The sequence below is a fragment of the Podarcis filfolensis genome (assembly GCF_964270895.1).
Source record: "Podarcis filfolensis genome assembly, chromosome: 2".
Lineage (NCBI taxonomy): Eukaryota > Metazoa > Chordata > Lepidosauria > Squamata > Lacertidae > Podarcis > Podarcis filfolensis.
In genome coordinates, this window is record NC_139605.1 from 88147615 (window position 1) to 88166867 (window position 19253).

Genomic DNA, 19253 nt, shown 5'->3' on the forward strand with positions numbered 1-19253 from the left:
CTGTTAGAGTATATTGAACTGGCTAGATTAACAGAGGCAATTAGAGATCACACTAGACAAGAGTTTCAAAAAGCATGGGGAAAATGCAGAGAACACTTCACAAAACAGTGCCCTAAAATACATACCTGGACTTGTTTCGATTAATGTCTGCAGGAGACTTTGTGAATATTTAAGTTATAATTAGAAAAATCTTAATAATTATTTATAAAGCAACCGTTTATAAGAAAATAAGGAGGCCAGATACAGGATAAAGGAAGTCTTTTATTTGATTGTTTGTATTGTTGTGTGTTATGCTCGCTGTATGTTATGTTCCCGTTTAATGAGGGTGGATTTGTGTATTGGGGTGGGGTGGGAGGTTTGTGTTATTAAATAAAATTCCAATTAAAAAAAAATTAAAGTGCCAGAAATAGATAGATAGATAGATAGATAGATAGATAGATAGATAGATGGATGGATATAGATAGATGATAGATAGATAGATGATAGATGTAGATAGATAGATGATAGATATAGATAGATAGATAGATGATAGATGATAGATAGATAGATAGATAGATAGATAGATAGATAGATAGATAGAAACAGCCAACCACCATTACCAGCTCTGGAGCACTGCCTAAGGGTTTTGTCCCATGTGGATTTCCACATCTTTATTGCCGCAATATTTCCATTGCATTCTCCAAGACCTTTGCCTTGTAGCACATTGGCACATGACTCTTAAAAAACAATCCCACAACTGGAGAAATTCTTATTGCCAGAGTTTCATTTGGCCGCAACCCTCTTTCTTTCTGCCTGTGGCAAATACCTTGGCTTTTCTCAGGAGTTGCTGGAACTCATGTTGTGGCAAGAGACCATGATTCTTCACAAAAGCTGGGACTTCAGGCGGGCGCTGTGTTTCATAATAAACAGTGCCGTGGATCTCCATGTACTTGTTCAGGATGGCTAGAAACTTCTCTTTGCCCTGAGAAAAGAAAGGAAAGAAATTCATCTGTGATTGCCAGTTACAAAGTTCAGAATTCGTGAGGACATATAAAATTCTGTCCAGCTGCATAGATTTTGTCATGGCTCATCCAGATGGTAACCTTTCCCCAATTAAGCAAGCAAATAAAAATGTACTCCGGCAGAGACAATGGGAGATCAGATAGTATAATGATTAGGGTATCTAATATGTGCCTGATTTAAATTCACACTCCAAGCATGAGCATACTGGGTGGGCCTTAGGCAAGCTGCTCCATCTCTCAGTCTCAGCCCCCACCTCTATAATATGGAGATAATACTGGCCTACCTGACCAGGTTATTGTAAGTCAGGGGTGCCAACTTGAATAAAATATGGGGGGCAGGTAAGCCCTGCTCCACATAATTGATCACAAGACGCGGCACATGCACATCATTTGAATGGCAATGCCCATCAAAATGGGGGAGGGACGGTCCCTCAAATATTTTATTGGGGGGGGGGGTGAAGGGACCTCGGCCCCTAGGAGTTGGCTCCTATGTTGTAAGTAGCAATCTAAAATGAAGTGTGTTGAGCAGTTAGAAAAAATGTGATGCCAGTACATTATGTTACCATGCCCTTAGAGCAGCCTTTCTCAACCTGTGTGTCCCCAGATGTTGTTGAACTACAACTCCCATCACCCCTAGCAAGGCCAGAGCTCAGGGATGATGGGAGTTGTAGTCCAACAACATCTGGCAACCCACAGGTTGAGAACCGTTGCCTTAGAGCATTCAAAAGGTATCCTGTTCTTAAAGGGAGGTCCTGCTCTTCAGAATAAGTTTATGTCTGATCAAATTATGTGGGTGGCATGCTATTTTGAGAAGCAGGTATGAGTTGCCCGATCAGAGGTGGGGAAACTTCTTTTTCCTGGGAAAAGGAGATGTTGCCTAAGAGCTGAACTGATGGTTTGTAGAGAGCTCCTTCTCTCCCCCCAGGCTCCCCTACATGCATGGAACTGGGCCAAGGTTCTCCACTTATATTTTAGGTGTTATCTTGCAGCTTCCCGGCATGTTTCCTTTTGGGAATGAGCCCCACATTAGGTTGATTAACTCTGAAGCTCATTTGATGTTGCCTTTTAAGAATTGCACGTAGCTGGTAAGGACTTCATTATCACTCTATCAAATGAGTAGGCTAGCAGATCAATACATGTCACACAATGTTTCCAAGCATGGATCTCTTTTCCCTGCCAGCATAAATTCTGCACAAGAGAAGTAACTTCCGCTTCGAATTCAGCTGTGGTCAGCATTGTCCTTTGCAGAACAGACTGCTTTCTGTTCTCCCTTCTTTCCCCAATTTCTCCACACTTTCCAGCATTAGAAGACACAAACCAGCCAAATTAAACTTGGGGGTGAGAGCAGAGGTACAAACAGAAATCGAGACCTGGGCTTCATTGAAGTCCAGTCTAAAAAGGAAGCTCTTCCCAGCCACAGAAATTACTGTATGGTCTCTGGTTTAGTAGACAAAGAAGGCTGGGAACTTTAATGGCCAAGCCTTGCTCTCACTCATCCTCCCTGTGCTGTCTGCAGCAGACTCCTGCCTCAAGCACTTAGAGAAGTGATGCAACTTTTGCTGCCACTGGGGGATGCTGATACACTTAAAGATCTGTTTCAATTCTTCCACCACATTTGGTATTGTGGCTGAAGCATAAAACCACTAAGAAGTGTGCAGCACTTTTTGCACATGCCAAACATCACACACCAAATGCTGGGTTGATCAGTCAGATGTTTGATGGGAACAAGACTGAGTTGGCTCACGTGGGTAGGGAACATTTTCCATAAAGCCCAGTATCCAAGTCTGAATTCTGCTGACGCTTCTGTTTTAGATTCCATTATGGGAATGCCAGGCTTTAAAATGGACCTTCGCACGAGGCTCCCTCATGTAAGCACAGAGATGCTTTGCCTGGTCATACAGATCTGGGCTGTGCCAAGTCTTGCCCTGTATAGTGGGAGGCCACTGGCATGTCACATCATGACTTGGGCTCATGTACAATACACCAGAGACTGGAAGGAATGCACAGCCATGTCCAAGGGTGTTTTCAGAAACTGACGGAAACAAGAATGAATAAAAATTGTGCACCAGCTCACAAGCAAAATAGAATTGTGCAAATCAACAAAAGGAGCAAATTCATTTTGAGTGTTCCAGTTGGAAGCATCCAATGCACTCCATGAGTGCTTGTGTCTTATTTCTGTAAGGTTTCTCATACAAGAGTCTGTGGGTTGTATGAGACAAGGTTATGTAGAGGAACTGTGGCCAAAGGAAGTAAGTCTGCAAGTGACCTTTGAGCTGGCAGCAAGCGGTTCGTATTGCAAATGATCACTGAGCCCAGTATATATAAAGCTATACTTTTAAAAGGCAGGTAGATAAGCACATTGAAGTGATCATTTGTGATATAAAACAGGGTTTATACTTGGAGGAATAAAATGGAGTATATTCAGATCAGGTGTGAGTTTCTTTGAATGGATATGAATATTACAGACAGCATTTGTTAAAATAATGGGAGATATGCATAGTGTGTGTGGATAGAGGGATATGATGTCTGCCTGCTTTTGCAATGGAAAGCATATTGTGCAACGGGACTTCGCATTTCTCTACTCCCTCCGCCACCTTCCTGAATGCCCCACATCAGCTGTCTGGAGCTGATTTTGGGGGTATGAGGGTAGGAGAGAAAAGAGGAGCCCTGTTGCACAAGCAGATGCTACATTGGAGAACATCCACTTGATATTGCTTTTGTGTTCATAGTACATTAATTCTTTCTTTCAAATCAGTTGCACGCTAAAGTGAATAAGGAAGTTGTATACATCTACGGTGCGTCACAGGTCCCGGCAAATATAGTATGGGTGAATATTGTTATAATCATCTTCAGACAAAACCTATGGTTTCTGCATGGAGTTCTTGCTTAGCAGAAGTGATAATTTAAAAACCCTCCACTGCACTCCTGATGGCACATATTTCAGTTTGCTGGATAGAAATCTGTGTGATGAACAATCACATGTTGATGCACAAGAGATTTCCATAACTTGAGATGCACAATGTTTGCATCAAGTAAAGCTGTGAAAGAGGGGGGGAAAGGGGGGGGAGAGGAAGCGTTCTCTAGGCAGGATTTGCTTCTACACTCAGGGGGTAATTGACCTGCTTTCCCCCTGGAAAACAGAAGTGTGCAGAGGAAACAAAACAGCAAAGGGAAGAAGCCAAGCCATTCACCACCTGGGTTTGATTCAAAAATGAGAGGTGTTGTGTTTCAAGTGTTCTACTCTGAAGGCACACACTGGAACTTGGGGGCTTGGGCTCCATATGTGTGTGGGGGGGGACAGAGATGGGTGAATTTGTCAATTTTAATTTTTATCAGTTTCTCATTTTTCCAACCTTAAATTCAGTCCCCCCCACCCATTTTTATATCAGATTTTTTTTTAAGCGCTTCGGAAAATTCACCAGTAATTTAGTGTAACTTCTCCTGACATGGACATTTTTATATGCAGTTTTCTCCAGTATATGCATTTCCCCTCCAAGGCGATGTACCCTAATATACTGCACGTTCCACGTTATTTTCATGATTATATGCATTGATATGCATACTTTACACTAGTGTATGTGTTTTTGTACATGTACACATTGCAATGTAGTCTTCAAATAAAATTTCATTTTGTCAGCACAAATGGGTATTCAAATCCAAATAATACACATAAAAAGCACATAGTTAAAAATGATTTTCTGTTTACCTGCAGCTGGAAATCCCATGGTGGGCACACAGAGAGAAGGAAGAAGGAATGAGAGTTAGTTCCTCTGTATCAATGGCAACAAACTAAAAAGATCTCAGAAATCCTCTGAAGCAACCAGGAACCAACAGAGCTTCAGGAAAGCTCTGTTGGGTTGTACCAAGGTCTCATTTAGCCAAGAATCATTTCTGAACAGAGCCCAATCCAGTGCTTCCAAACAGAAGAAGAAGAAGAGTTTGGATTTGATATCCTGCTTTATCACTACCCTAAGGAGTCTCAAAGCGGCTAACGTTCTCCTTTCCCTTCCTCCCCCACAACAAACACTCTGTGAGGTGAGTGAGGCTGAGAGACTTCAGAGAAGTGTGACTAGCCCAAGGTCACCCAGCAGCTGCATGTGGAGGAGCAGAGACGCGAACCCAGTTCACCAGATTACGAGACTACTGCTCTTAACCACTACACCACACTGGCTCTCAGTGTAAGCAGGCCATAAAGGCAATTCAGCCTCCTGTACGGTTGTTTTCAACTACCCCAAACTATGCTGCCACTGGTATTCATTTACTGTCACAGACAGTAGCTCATGCTTGTCCCCTCCTCCTCCACGAATTCATCCAATCCCCAGAACTTCAGGGTGGCATCATGATTACTGGGGAAGCTTCGGCAACAGGGGAGTTGCAGAACCATATATGATAAGCATTTTAAAGTTCTTAAAAGCACTTTTTAAATAGCATGACATGAACACAATGGTTCCTTCCCCACGCTTTCTTGGGCCCATCATTACTATTTGCTGCTGCAAGGATTAATGCAGCAGAGATGAATGAAGAGGACAGGCTAAGTAGCTCATAAAAGCTTTCAAATGCTTATGTTTATATAGAGTGATCCATGGATAGAGTACATAGAGTGACAACATTCCCTTAGTCCTCTCACTGTGGGACTTGGCATTTAAACAAAGGATGTGTGTGTGATGATGTGTGTGTAGTTCTATGTGAAAGAGAAGCCCCTCATCCTTTGCATTTGCAACCAGGCAAAGATCGGAATATACCTATCAAAGCCCTAAACTGGTCCTGAAAGTTAAAGAATTATTTGGATGAAACCTATAACTCTTCATATAGTCCTCTGCTGTGTCTGGGATGAGGAACCTGTGGCATCCACTGTTATTGGACTACAACTCGCACCAGCACCACCATCATGTTGTTGTTGTTGCTGCTGCTAAAATCTATTAAAACAAACTACAGTTGTTACAATAGAGTCATTTCTGACCATTGGCCACACTGGCTAGAGCTGATGGGAGATGGAGTAAAAAAAAAACCATTAGGAGAGGCACAGGTTCCTCATCCATTTGTTAAATGTTATAAGAGATGCACTCCATACCTAATTACTCGAAAGAAGTCCCACAGAGTTCAGTTGGATGTATTCCCAAATAAGTTTGCATAAGATTGCAGCCACAGAGCATTTAGCACACTTTGGACCATGGTTGAGTGATTAAATGCCTTTGACACTGTTAAAAAGTTCCACTATTTTATTCACGACCCACCTTCCAAATGCTGGCTTCTTTCCCATATACCACTGCCATGTTGTTAGCCTTGTTGGATTTAATAAATTGCTTCTCTGTTTCATTGAGCTCCTCAGACACAAAACCCATGAAGGAATTGTCAGGCGTATGAGCTGCAAAGAAATAAACATCCATGCATTTGACTTGCATTAGGTTTCTCCAGAGATTTCCTCTCTGTTCTCAGTAACACAAACACCCCATTCCCAATGGGATGCCTCACAAGCTGTGGAAAGAAGCCTCACGGGCTCTTTGCTAGGGCTGCATTGAATTTTGCACTCATACTCGACTTTCTACCACCACATGGTTTTATAATATAAAAAGTGCCACATGTCCTCCCACATATGCTGCCACTATTGCAGCGTGCGTTTTCTGATAATTCACAGGAGATCTGCTTCGTTAGTTTACAAGTCAGTTACATTAATTTTAGAAATGAGTCCATTGAGATATTTTACACCCTCCATTACATAACATCTTTGATTTAATAATGGAATAACCCAGAAATACTTTATATTTTTCTTCTCATTAAACAACACCGACATCTAGTAGAGTGGGCTACATGAGGCAGGGATGGCAATTAACAAAAATGAAATGCATCAACCCTGGAAAATGCTTTTTTTAAAGATAAAAATTGAAACTCTTTAAAACATTGAGAATTTTCACTTTGGCACAACCTTTTTTAAAAACATAAAATCTGAGTATAATCTTATCTTAGTTCTCTGGAGCTATAACAGCTTTATTATTATTATTATTTTTAAAAACCCAAATGTTGAAGAAATTGAATTACTTTAGAGCTGAATTGCCTTAGAGGATGCATTCAACAAATGTTATTGGTTTGCTACTTGCAAAGTCAAGTCTAATACAGCCTCCACTTGTAAGATTCAGCTTCAAATATCCAAGTAATTTTCAAACAAACTGTAATTTCTCAATGCTGGGGGTCCCTCCGTGTTTGCTTCTTCTATTGGGCTTTCATTTTTAGAATGATAAAAAAAACCTTCCAAAATTACAGGTTACTGATTATTATGGATAGCTCTTAAGGTGTTCATGTGCTTTTTATCTCTTGTTTTCTCAGGTGACATTTTGGCCATGCACTTCAGTAGATTTCCATGATCATTGAAATGCCACAGGATATATTTTTGGGAAGTAACAACAGGAATCCAGCAGCTGGGGGAGAATGCTGGAGGATGGGGCGGTGGCACAAGGCAGTAGGATGTGTTTGGTAGATCATGTGACTAGATGCTATGTTCATATGAACTGTTCACTGATGGACTTGTCTGCACAATCAGGGACCTACTCCACAGAGTTACTGGGAGGATAAAGTTTGGTGTGGTGGGGAAGCCGTATTCTGCAGGAAGTGTATGTTTGTGGAATAAATAAAATAAAATAAAACTTAATCAAACTTTTTCATTTTGTATAAAGCAAAAAAGGGAGAGCTGCATGTTCCCAGCTGAAAACCACAGTTAAGACTGGACTGCACTGAAGAGCAGACCCAGAAGCGATCAACTGATAGAGTTGGCTTGCAAAGCTTTGGGTTATTTCATGTCTCTGCAAAGGTACTCTCTTCTGTTTGGTGCAAAGATGGTGCCCACCCATAGCTGTCAACTTTCAGATTTGAAAATAAGGGATCAGCAGCCTTGAAAATAAGGGATCGGCAGCCTCATCTGTCCCGGGGACAGTCTACGGGATAACTAACAATCCGGGATAGCAGCAGGAAGTAGTGGGAAACGGCGCTGGAATAAGGGAATTTCCCGCAAAAAAAGGGAAGGTTGACAGCTATGGTGCCCACCACAAATTTGAGTACGTGATGGAATGGCAGCAATGATGTTCTATTTTCCTAGCTGTTATACTGCAATTGTCAGTCCACCTAGTTAGGAGGGTGCTTTCAGGACACTTTGTTGCCTCTAAAGAAGGTTGGCGTTCTCCTCCCCTGTCCCTTCCCTCCTTAACCTTCCCACAAGAATTGTGCACCACAGTTGTTCTGAACTGATCTCCCATTAAATCCCAGAGAATTCTGAGACTTAATTTGTGCAATGCCATGTCTCAAAGGAGGGGACACAAAAATAAAGCTTTCTCCTAACTGCTGGTTTGCAAAGGCCCATTTATTTCATTTCCAATACAGTCCTGAAGATATTTTTACCATGACACCACATCCTACTCTTCCTGCTGTCACTGTGCTTCTAGCTGGGCGAGGAATGATTGGTTATCTTGGCAGCTCCCAGAGAGCTGGAGAGAGTTACTTGCATCGAAATAGCTCTGTGTCTGTTACAAGTCTTTCACCCTGGCCATGCTGGGGAGAAGGGGAGATGCTGGGACAGCCTGGAAACATAATTAGCAAAAACAGTGGGAGTGGGACAGTAAAGTATGAAAGCTAATTAAAAAGGCAGGCCCCATTAAGCTAGCTTTTCCTTGGGGCATCATTGTCAAGGTTAAGGTCAGGTGGAAGCAGCAAATCTGCCTATCCAGAACCCTTGGGAAATCAGCTTGGAGGTGCAAATGTGACAGTATCTCTACTACCCTTTTCATGGCACGGACATAACACAGGGCACAGGAACTTTCAGTCTTCATGATACTTTGGGGGCTTCTTCATCTTGGAAAGCTTCCAGATATATTCCCTGTGTTTTATTTCTACCGGCTTTGAGAATGGTGTGTCAATAAATTCTACTCTAGACAAACGATTCAGGCCATTGGTTCAACCTGCAATCCAAGCCGAGGGTGTATGGTGTGTGTGTGTGTGTGTGTGTGTGTGTGTGTGTGTGTGTTTGTTAGGACACTTGAAAAACAATCGTGAATTGGTCAAGTGGTCATGTGAATAAGTGATAGCTCAGAAAATGATTTGCTACTTTCAGAGCAAAGAATGTAACAAGTACTTGGGGTTTATCTGTGCTGAATTAAGTATGGACAGATGAAGGAACCTCAAACAAAGCCTTTTCTTTTTCATATGTGCTCATTCCTAGTGAGGCAGAACCCATGGACAAGTTGGGAGGATGTAGATCTGGAAGCAGTCTGGGGCAGAGTGGAAGGACAGGCAGGGAAGAAACAGGTGGGGAACCAATCCTGGGTCATGACTCCATGAACAAGTGGTATTGGAGACAGGACTTTCAGTACCCTGGACAGTAGACAAATTGTTCAAAATGTAGAACTTGGAAGACCTTCTCCATGAGGAAAGCTGAAAAATGTGGAACCTATTAAAGCAGGGGGATAACTAAGGGGGGCATTGTAAAAGTTAATAAAATTCTGCATGTTTTGGGAGGAAGTAGCTATTGATAATGTTTCTTCTTCTCTCATAACATTAGTACTCAGAGCCATTCAATGAAGTTTATGGCCAGGAGATTCAGGACATCCAAAAGGAAGAACCTTTTCACACAATGCACAATTAGCTTATGGAATTCACTGAGTAAAATAGCTTTAAAGGGCGGTGGGAAAGATATCCCTATTCGCAGATGTTGGCCATGATAGCAAGCTAGCAAACAAACAAACAAACACCCCTTCCATATTTGCAAGTCATCTCTGAATACAAATCATTGGAGAGAGAGCGCAAAACAGGTTATCTGTTTGTTAAATTTATATCTTACTTTCCCACCAAGTGATGCTCAAAGCAGCTAATGTAAAAAATAGAAAGTAAAATATAGTGTTGTAGTCTAGAACAGCTGGAGGGCATCGGGCAAGGGAAAGTTGGATGCCATGGACTTCTAGCCTTACTCAGGAAGGGTCTGTTATTATATCTGAGCACCCACTGTCATCACACACCTCTCCATGGCAAATCACTGTCAAATGTTGATACCACTTACGAAACATTGTCATGAACTGCTTTGGGTTCAGATTCCAATAGCCCCAGTTTGTCCGGTACCCATGCAGTGTGGCATATTCCTCATGGTTGTATGCAGGCTCAGTTCCAAAAGTGTCAATCACTCGAACACGGCACCTGTGCAAGGGAAACAAACAAAAGCCATGCCGGTTATGTCCTGCATAGGAGCAACACAAAAATATGAGCTAGTGATACATTATCCTAGAGCCATTGTGCCATGTCCAGTTTTGGTGGATGTCCTCATGTTCTGACTTCTTCTTTAACTGGAAATGTTAAGGAAACTACAAAACCGATGCTCCCTGGAGTGGCCCAGCAAAACCTCTTGTGTCTCTGTCAAGCTGTCACAACTACTGGTGACCTCTCCTTTCCCAAAGGAAGAAGACAGGAATGGTAGACTGGCAGGGGAGGAAGACTTACACATAACCCACTCCTCTCCCTCTGATGAGCATCTTCTGTGAATACTGGAAGTCCTGGCTGAGTGCTGGCAGGAAAAGGTCTCAAAAAGGGACTGTAAAATGAGGTGATGTGAGTTTGCTCATGCCTAGTTACAATACATATTTTTATGATCACCAAAGCCCGCTTTCTCAGATATATAAGGAGCCTGCAACACATAATTAACCAGCATGAGTTGCATAGCCAATAATATCACTTAATGATGGATAGCATCTTATTTCTCTGAAGAGGAAAGATAGATCTAGGTTGAAAGAAGAAGAAGAAATGAAAGGGGTGGAAATGGTCAGCAGTGAAGAGTGAAGCAGAAGGTAAGACAGGGGTGGAGGTGGGCAATAAGGTCTTGAGGCAACAGCTCCCTGAAGTGAAACAAAAATGCAACACAAACAAATCGTCTTGGTGACAAATGTTTGGGTATCACAGGAGTCAATTACCAAAATCATCATTCTGTTAAATCTGAAGAGGCTTGATGTATTCAAGTTTGAATATATGAAACTTGTATTCAAAATTGATTTCACATCTGGTTTTGCAAGAGCTCATCCCTCTCTTTCTGTTGACATGACTCCCACATCCTAGCCACCCTGAAACTGGCTTATGGCACTGATAAAAAGAGAAAGGGGAAGTAAAAAAACACAGCAAGTAGAAAGCAAGCACAGGAATAACAACTCCTCTCTTCCAACCAAGCTGAATGCAGAGAGAAAATTGATTTACAATAGAGGCAATAACACCGCCTGTCATTTTTCTCCCTCATAAAATTGTGCAGGATAACAGGAGGGATTGGAGAAAGAGCAATGAATACTTGGGCTACCAGTGCTAAATTAAATCACAAAATTTTGCTAGCTGCTGATCTGGCAAGAGTCTTTGAGCTGAACTTTTTAAAACCTCATGAGGAGGGACAAAATGGGCAGAGGTGTCCCAAGTTGATCCATTCACCTGCCTGCCTCTTTCTCTCTCCTAGCGATGCTTGCAGAACACACCTCCAGAGTGCCGATATATTATTTATCCTTGCTCTCACTCACAGGTCCATAACCCCCAAGGGTCTCTGTGTTCTCCATGGAAAGTGATACTATTATTATTTCATTTAAGAGAGTGGTATGAAGGATTGCTCTTTCACCTTTGCAAACACATCCCAGCATGTAACAATGGCCGCTGTGAAGCAGCATGGAAGCCATTCACTGGGCAATTTACCAGCTCTCAGAGACATAGAGATAAACTGGGCCAAGGGAAAGTCTAAAACTTGTGTTGTGGAAATTTACTTGTGGAAGCTTGAAGGATAAGGAAAGGCTAAAAGTTCAAGAGAATTCCAGGTTCAATTCTGTTCAGTCTCTGGAATAATCGTGTGCAGTTAAATTCTTGGAAAATAATGCAATTCATTTTGATCTTTTGAAATGGCAGACAAAAAACAAGCTCTTAAGAAGAAACCCATTTAAATAAAATCATTATCATATAAAGCAAAAGTTTGTTAAGTACTAAATACAGCTGTGGTTTCAAAAGAATAGAGAAGAATGGAAACAATATTAAAAAGGGCCCCGATGGAGAGGTCCTTCCTAACTTTATTTTTCAGTTTTTAAAATACATATAACAATCAATGACCTTATACCCCACCACGAAGAAATATAAGCCATGCATATACAATGTAAATAATACTCAAACATTCAATCTGTAAATAGTTTAGACTTGATTTTAGCCAAGAGAGGTATTGAGAAAAATTATTACTTTAGGGCTGACATACATCTGGATTTCAAAGGCGGAAGTGACATCTGGGGGAATTTCCAAAAATCCAAAAAACATATTTTTTTGGCATTTTTGTAAAAAAGAAGGAAAGCTCAACAACTTTTTTTGGGGGGGGTTGTTGTTTTTACTTTTTGAAATATGGCAACCCTCGCTACTTGCCCATAAAAAAAGATACAAGACGTGGACATAAAAGGCCACCAAGTTCTTCTTACCTGTATTTCTTAAAGGAGAGGCCCATGTGCTGCTTCATCTGCTGTAGCCCATGGTAGTCTGTGTAAATGAGGTCAAAGGGCAAAGGGACTGTCAAGGGACAATTACCCCGGCCAGGAGGCACTCCTAAGTTACTGGAAAGAGCAAGAAAGAGAGGTGAAAAGGGAGGGAAGGACATCAATATAGCAGAGGTGGGGAGGACGACAAATGTGGCCCTCCAGCCCTTTCTTTCTGGCCCTTTAGACTCTCCCCAAGCCTAATAATAATAATAATAATAATAATAATAATAATAATAATAATAATATAAAAATAATAAAAATAATAAAAATAATAAAAATAATAAAAATAATAAAAATAAAAATTTATTATTTATACCCCGCCCATCTGGCTGGCCTTCCCCAGCCACTCTGGGCTGCTTCCAACAAAATATTAAAATACAGTAATGGATCAAACATTAAAAGCTTCCCTAAACAGGGCTGCCTTCAGATGTCTTCTAAAAGTCTGATAGTTGTTTTTCTCTTTGACATCTGGTGGGAGGGCGTTCCACAGGGCAGGTGCCACTACCCTCTTCCCCAGCCATACTATCTCTCCCAGATAGAATTTACATTCACTGAGTCCAAAAACATCTCTGGAGGGTCACAGGTTCACCACCTCTGGTGCAGAGGACCTACAGAGGGGCTAGTGAAACTCTAAGCGGACCATAAATTTATATGGGCCTAGCATCATGGGCCAAGCCTTCTCTAGCACAGGCCTCTCATGATGAATGGTGAGGGAGTGCTCTACCTAAAGATGCCTACCTTTCCCCAGGGACAGTTCCCATACTCTCAGGTGAATGCTTGTAGCAGCCAGCGGGGAAAGAGGGAAGGTGCTGCTGTGTGGATGAGCCCTCAGAGTTACAGTTTCAGTGGGCCATGCAAGTCACCTCGGCTTCTGGAGGTAGTTCTTAGTGGTTGTAGTTGCAGCTCCAGGTTGGCCACAGATGGTCACAGCACAAAGCTTGTGGCTGCAGTTTCAAAAGCTGGTAGATTTGAGGAATCACTGTGGCTGCAGGAACGGATGGGGGGGTCGCAAAGGTGCCTCACAAGACTTGGAAGTTGAAGGACCCATCAGTCCCCACTTTTCACTGCTTCCTGCCATTGGCTCCTCCTCCTCCTCCTCGTTTCATACCACTTTCCCCACCTTACTCTCTTGCCTTGCATCACTACCTGCTCCTTCTTGCTCATCCTGAAACACCTTACAGTGGTACCTCGGGTTACAGACGCTTCAGGTTACAGACTCCGCTAACCCAGAAATAGTACCTCTGGTTAAGAACTTTGCTTCAGGATGAGAACATAAATCATGCTCCAGCAGCGCAGCAGCAGTGGGAGGCCCCATTAGCTAAAGTGGTACCTCAGGTTAAGAGCAGTTTCAGGTTAAGAATGGACCTCCGGAACGAATTAAGTTCTTAACCAGAGGTACCACTGTATTAGCACCTTCAACCTTGGCAAGGCTCACCTCTTTGCTCTGCCTCTTTTCTTCAGCTGCATGCACACCATACATTTAGAGTCCATGGCTCCCCCCCCCCAAATAACCCTGGGAAATGTAGTTTACCTCTCACTGAGCTGTAATTATGCTTCATTTTTTAAAATTATTTTGTTACAGTTTTTCCTGTTCTGTATTGTATTTTGGTGTGTGTGTGTGTGTTGGCTTTGTGAGCTGCCCATGGAACTCTTTGTTATGGGGTAGCTTATGTAACAAACAAAAACAAACAAACAAATAAGCGGATACGTCGGAAGGCCTCACATCTGGCATTAGCTGAGGGACATGCAGTCAAGCGTTCCACCAGCGCAAACCATTCTGCTGATACTAAGAAACACTTAGAAGAAACTAATGAAGGACCATGCTACATTCCAAGCAAGGAAAAACAAGGATTTTCAATTTAAGGTGATTTAGCTGGGGATAAGTGTGTGAAGCTGCTTCATTGCTCTTGTCAAAAAGAATATAAGCTTCAGCGCCATGTAGAACAGAAAAAAAGCTGGCAGTGGCTAGGATGGGCTGTGGTTTTATCACTTGTAATTTAAGTTCACTTTTATGGGCAATTTTACGCTAAGTGGCTGGCCGGGAAGATGACATGAATAGAAAGTCTCTTGTGCCTGACAGCCACCTTAAAAAAAAAAACCACACCACATAAATAAAGTGAAGCAATGCAGAAGGGCTCAGCAGCCCATTATGGAGTAGCAGGTCAGCTTGCTAGAGATTTTCTGGCACTTTGTGAGCATCTCAGCAGTAAAGAATTAAAGTGCAAAATCAAAGAGGAAAGGGAGATTCTGTGGATTCTTAGAATATGGACATCAAGCTTAGAGCAGCTTTTGAGGGGAGAGGGGAGAGATCTGCATTTGCATATGGAGGATGACTACTTCCACTTGCCTTATCCCATCCTTCAGCCCTAGGCACCCCCATAATGAAGCTGCCTCGAAGAAGAACTATCCAATGGAAAAGAGGACAATTTCACTTGCCTCCGTGGCTCCCAACATGACCATTCGGCCTTTGGTAAGAGGAAGCTGTCCCTCTATAAAGAAAAGGATGATACCCTCTTGATATTGGATTTTTAAAGGGTGTGCACTATCCGAAGTGGTAGTTCAGTGTGGCAGTACAACGTAGCCAGTGGCGTAGCGTGGGTTGTCAGCACCCGGGGCAAGGCAAGTAATTTGCACCCCCTAACCCGTGGATTTGCGCCCCCTAACCCATGGATTTCCGCCCCCTAACCCATGGATTTGCCCTAACCCCAGATGTTGCGCCCGGTGCGGCCGGCCCCCCCTGCACCCCCCACGCTACGCCACTGAACGTAGCAGCCATTTTATCTATCATAGATGGGAAAACTCAATGTTCAAAAAAGAGGAATATGCAGATGACAAGGAATACATGTGACAATTGACTTGGTCAGCAGGAATATAGGAGAAAGGTACACAGGTGAAGGTTGTTCTCGTGGTGGTGTTTTCATTTGTTTATTTGAATTTTGAAGGATCATAGTGTTCCCTTTGAACTGGTACAATAGGCCTTCAGGGATTTTAAAATAATGACTCATCAGCTGAATGCTTTCTCATAACTTCATTGAATTACCCACAACAGCTGCTACCAGATCAGCCAGGAAGAAAGTGAGCTATGCCCGGGGGTGGGGTGGAAAGTGGTTACACATCTCCACATCAGAAGCAAGGAGTCAAGATGGGCCCCTTCCTTCCTTGAAATTTAAAATGCTTCATTTGCCCACCTGAAAAGCCTAGTTCACTTGGTTCACTGTAAGACAGCCCTAGGGGGGCTGACCCCCAGTCAGTCAGCTTGGGAAATCAGTAGGATGGGCTGCATACAGGGCTATAGCAGGATGGACAAATCAGTTGTGGGGCAGAAGCAGAGGGTCAGAAACATAGGAAGCTGTCTTATACTGAATAATTGTTGCTCTACCTAGTTCAGTATTGTCAACCCTGGTTGGCTCTTCAGGGTTCCTGATAGGGGTCTCTCTCAGTCATACATGGAGATGCAGAGATTGAGCCAAGGACCTTCTGCATGCAAAACAAATGCTCTGCCATTGAGCTACAGTGCTTCCCCAAAGTATAAAAGACTTCCCTCCAAGATCTTCTACAGATAACCTCTCCTGTCATTGTATGTAAAAGTTAACTACTTCTGCCCTTATGGACACACTGGGAACTTACTTAGGTATGTAGGAATCTGTATTATACCCTGTCAGACCATTGCTCCATCTTGCTCAGTACTGTCTGCACTGAACAGCAGCAGTTCTCCTTGGTTTTAGAAAGGAGTCTTTCCCAGCCCAACCTGGAGATGCTGAGAATTGAACCAGGGTCCTTCTGAGTGAAAAGCAGACACTCTACTACTGAGCTATGGGCATTCCCCAAGGATTGTCTATTGACTCAGTCAACAAACCTGAGGTCATTTGGCTTTGGATGGAGTTAGCACAGGGAGGCAGCAAGCTGAGTTGGGTGTGTGAATGTCTAAGGCTGGTTGCATAAAACTGACAGCAGGGTCTCCTCACAGACATGAATGTCATTTATACATTTTACAGACACCGAGTTCTACTGCCTGCAAATAGTATACTTTTGTTACAAAGTTTTTCCATTCATTCTTTTTCTCTGGGGGAAAAAAGCCCTATTGGGCCGCAGTAGATACAATTCAAGATTACACAGTGGAGGATGGGAAGGTTAGCACTGTCAAGGAGAAGTGCAATAACATTTATCTCTGTGTTTCCAGGAGCACAAGGGTAATTGGCCAGCAGCTCCATGACCTACTAGGCAACGAAATCTCAGCCACTGAGCATTTTGCAAGACACAGTGGGCAGATAAAAGTGGGAATCAGAGAAGGTTGGCTGAGTTGCATTTCATCTTCTCAACGTTGAAGAAAAGCTACAATCTTATACCTGCCTCAACACAAGGAAGTTGTGTTGTGCAGTCAGTGGAATGGATGCTAGCATGTGTTATCGGATGGGGAAAATGAGAGTGAAATTTATTGTCAGCTTTGTGGTAAATTTGCCCCCATTTCTTATTTATTCCAACACTTGAAACTTGGTATGGTACTGTGGATATGAGTATATGATAATTCTTCCTGAATTTGAATCGTGAGCTTGTTAGGTAAAGGTAAAGGACCCCTGGATGGTTCAGTCCAGTCAAAGGCGACTATGGGGTGCAGCGCTCATCTCGCTTTCAGGCAGAGGGAGCTGATGTTTGCGCACAGCTTTCTGGGTCATGTGGCCAGCATAATTAAACTGCTTCTGGTGCAATGGAACACTATAATGGAAGCCAGAGCACACAGGAATGCCATTTACCTCCCTGCCATAGTGGTACCTATTTATCTGCTTGTGCTGGTGTGCTTTTGAACTGCTAGGTTGGCAGAAGCTGGGACAGCGCAATGGGAGCTCACCCTGCCACGAGTATCCAAACTGCTGACCTTCTGATCGGGAAGCCCAAGAGGCTCAGTGGTTTAGACCACAGCGCCACTTGCTCCCTTGTCAGGTAGCATTTGGCAAGTCACTATCCCTCATAGCATTAGTCTATTTCCTTCCAAACACGACAGATATGGCTACCATCTTGATGACAACAGGTGTAGCCTGCCTTCAAACTCATCTCCCTCCCTTGCTTTCTGCTGCACACACAGTCAAACGCATACACAGGAATGAGCGGGAATGTACACAAGAGAAAACATAGAATAATAGGCCCTTATGAATATTGTGCACCATTATGAACTGTTGACTTCAATTATAGAAAAGACACACAAAGGAGCAAGAAAAATTATGAGCAGCTTCTTTTCTCCTTAATAAAATGTGATTCTCATTGTGACCTACTTTACAAGCTTACTCTGAGAATGAATCAGCTGAAACTTGTAAAGGACTTTGCAAATTGAAAGTACTATAATAGAGGAGTTAATGGGATGCCCTACTGATTTTTTGGACTACAAACTCCCATCAGCCCCAGCCAGCATGACCAATGAGCAGGAATGATGGGAGCTGTAGTCTAATAACAACTGAAAAACACCACACTGGCTGCTCTTGTACTAGATGAATGAATTGATGATAGCCTGATTGTAAAATGGGTGTTCATTTGAAAATTAATCTGCTTTGCGGATTTTAATTGGCCCAGTGTCATAGTTTGTGTGGCAGAATTCACACAAATATTATGCGCTTCCATCTATATCACACAAATTACTCAAGAAAAATAAAGGTACAGGCTTGAGATAGATCTTCTGTAACCTAATGGTGAACACCAATTATAGTTTGCCATCATCAGGCATAATTTTTCATAAAAGCAAAGCCCAAGCTCATCAGCTGGTGCAAAAATGTGTACCAGTTCTATGTATTTGATGGAGTTATATTGAACTGGGAAATCTAGCCCCGTGGCTCTTCCTGAAAAGAAAAATTGCACTAAATTGCCAAGCAAGCTAGCTAGTGCAATGGGACTTCCCCTTTACCCATGCTCACTCCAAAACATTCTGGAAGGGCAGAAGAACCCCTAGAACAATGCAAATGGGGAGGAGAGGGGGATGGTTCCATCTGCTAAGCAGAAATGCTTGCACTGACAGAATGATCAGTAGAGAGGGTTGTTGGATTCTGCCCTCTGATTCACTATCAGTCTCCATTTATCTTTCACTTTAGCTAATATGTTTTAACTTGAGCCCTGATCTCAATTCAGCCTGCACCTTCAAGTTCCTTTTCTACAATTCCTCCTTATTTAAACATTCTCTATTCAAGCTTTCATCATCTGCCAGTTAAGTCAACTAATTTTCTACTAAACCCAATTTCACTCATGGTTGGAGTGAAATCTTGGTAATTTTTCCTCATGCCATGTACTATTAATGGCGCTTGAAATTATGCAAATAAAATTGAACACAAATGCTTTCTTCGCTGAAAGCTTAACAGATTTGTTTAGGGGGAGGGAACGATCTTTGCATCCAGGGCCAGTCGCTTCTGAAAACTTAATCTTAAAAGAAGAAGAAGAAGAGGAATTGACTAGTGAAATCTGCTTTTGATTGAATTCCCATGAATCCCCTTTTGCCGCCGACACTACGAACCTCTTATGAGGATATCATTAATTAAGATTGCTCTGGAAAGCAGTATAACAAAGCAGACGAGCAGACAAGAGTCTGCAAAATGAGACCAGCTTGCGTTTATTAAATAAGAAATAACATGAGTGATGGCTGACATTGTTTCCTCTTTAATTAAGCCAGTTAAAGGCATCATGTTCACCTATACAGGAAAGCTTTGCTGGGTTGTTTTTGGACATCTGTCTTGAACAGCTGCACGTATCCCAGAATAAATCTGCAGCA

The 19253-nt window shown here is 42.5% G+C and overlaps 1 protein-coding gene across 1 annotated transcript in view; it reads right to left on the minus strand.

Moving 5' to 3' along the window:
• Positions 1–19253, minus strand: part of MGAT5B (alpha-1,6-mannosylglycoprotein 6-beta-N-acetylglucosaminyltransferase B) — a 165156-nt gene that overhangs the window by 27083 nt on the left and 118820 nt on the right. Inside the window, exons 9-12 of the mRNA XM_083597862.1 lie at positions 12452–12583; positions 10039–10172; positions 6236–6366; positions 806–961 (exon numbers count right to left, since the gene is read on the minus strand). Of these exons, the coding sequence (XP_083453988.1) occupies positions 806–961; positions 6236–6366; positions 10039–10172; positions 12452–12583 (553 nt within the window). The remainder of the gene's footprint in view (positions 1–805; positions 962–6235; positions 6367–10038; positions 10173–12451; positions 12584–19253) is intronic.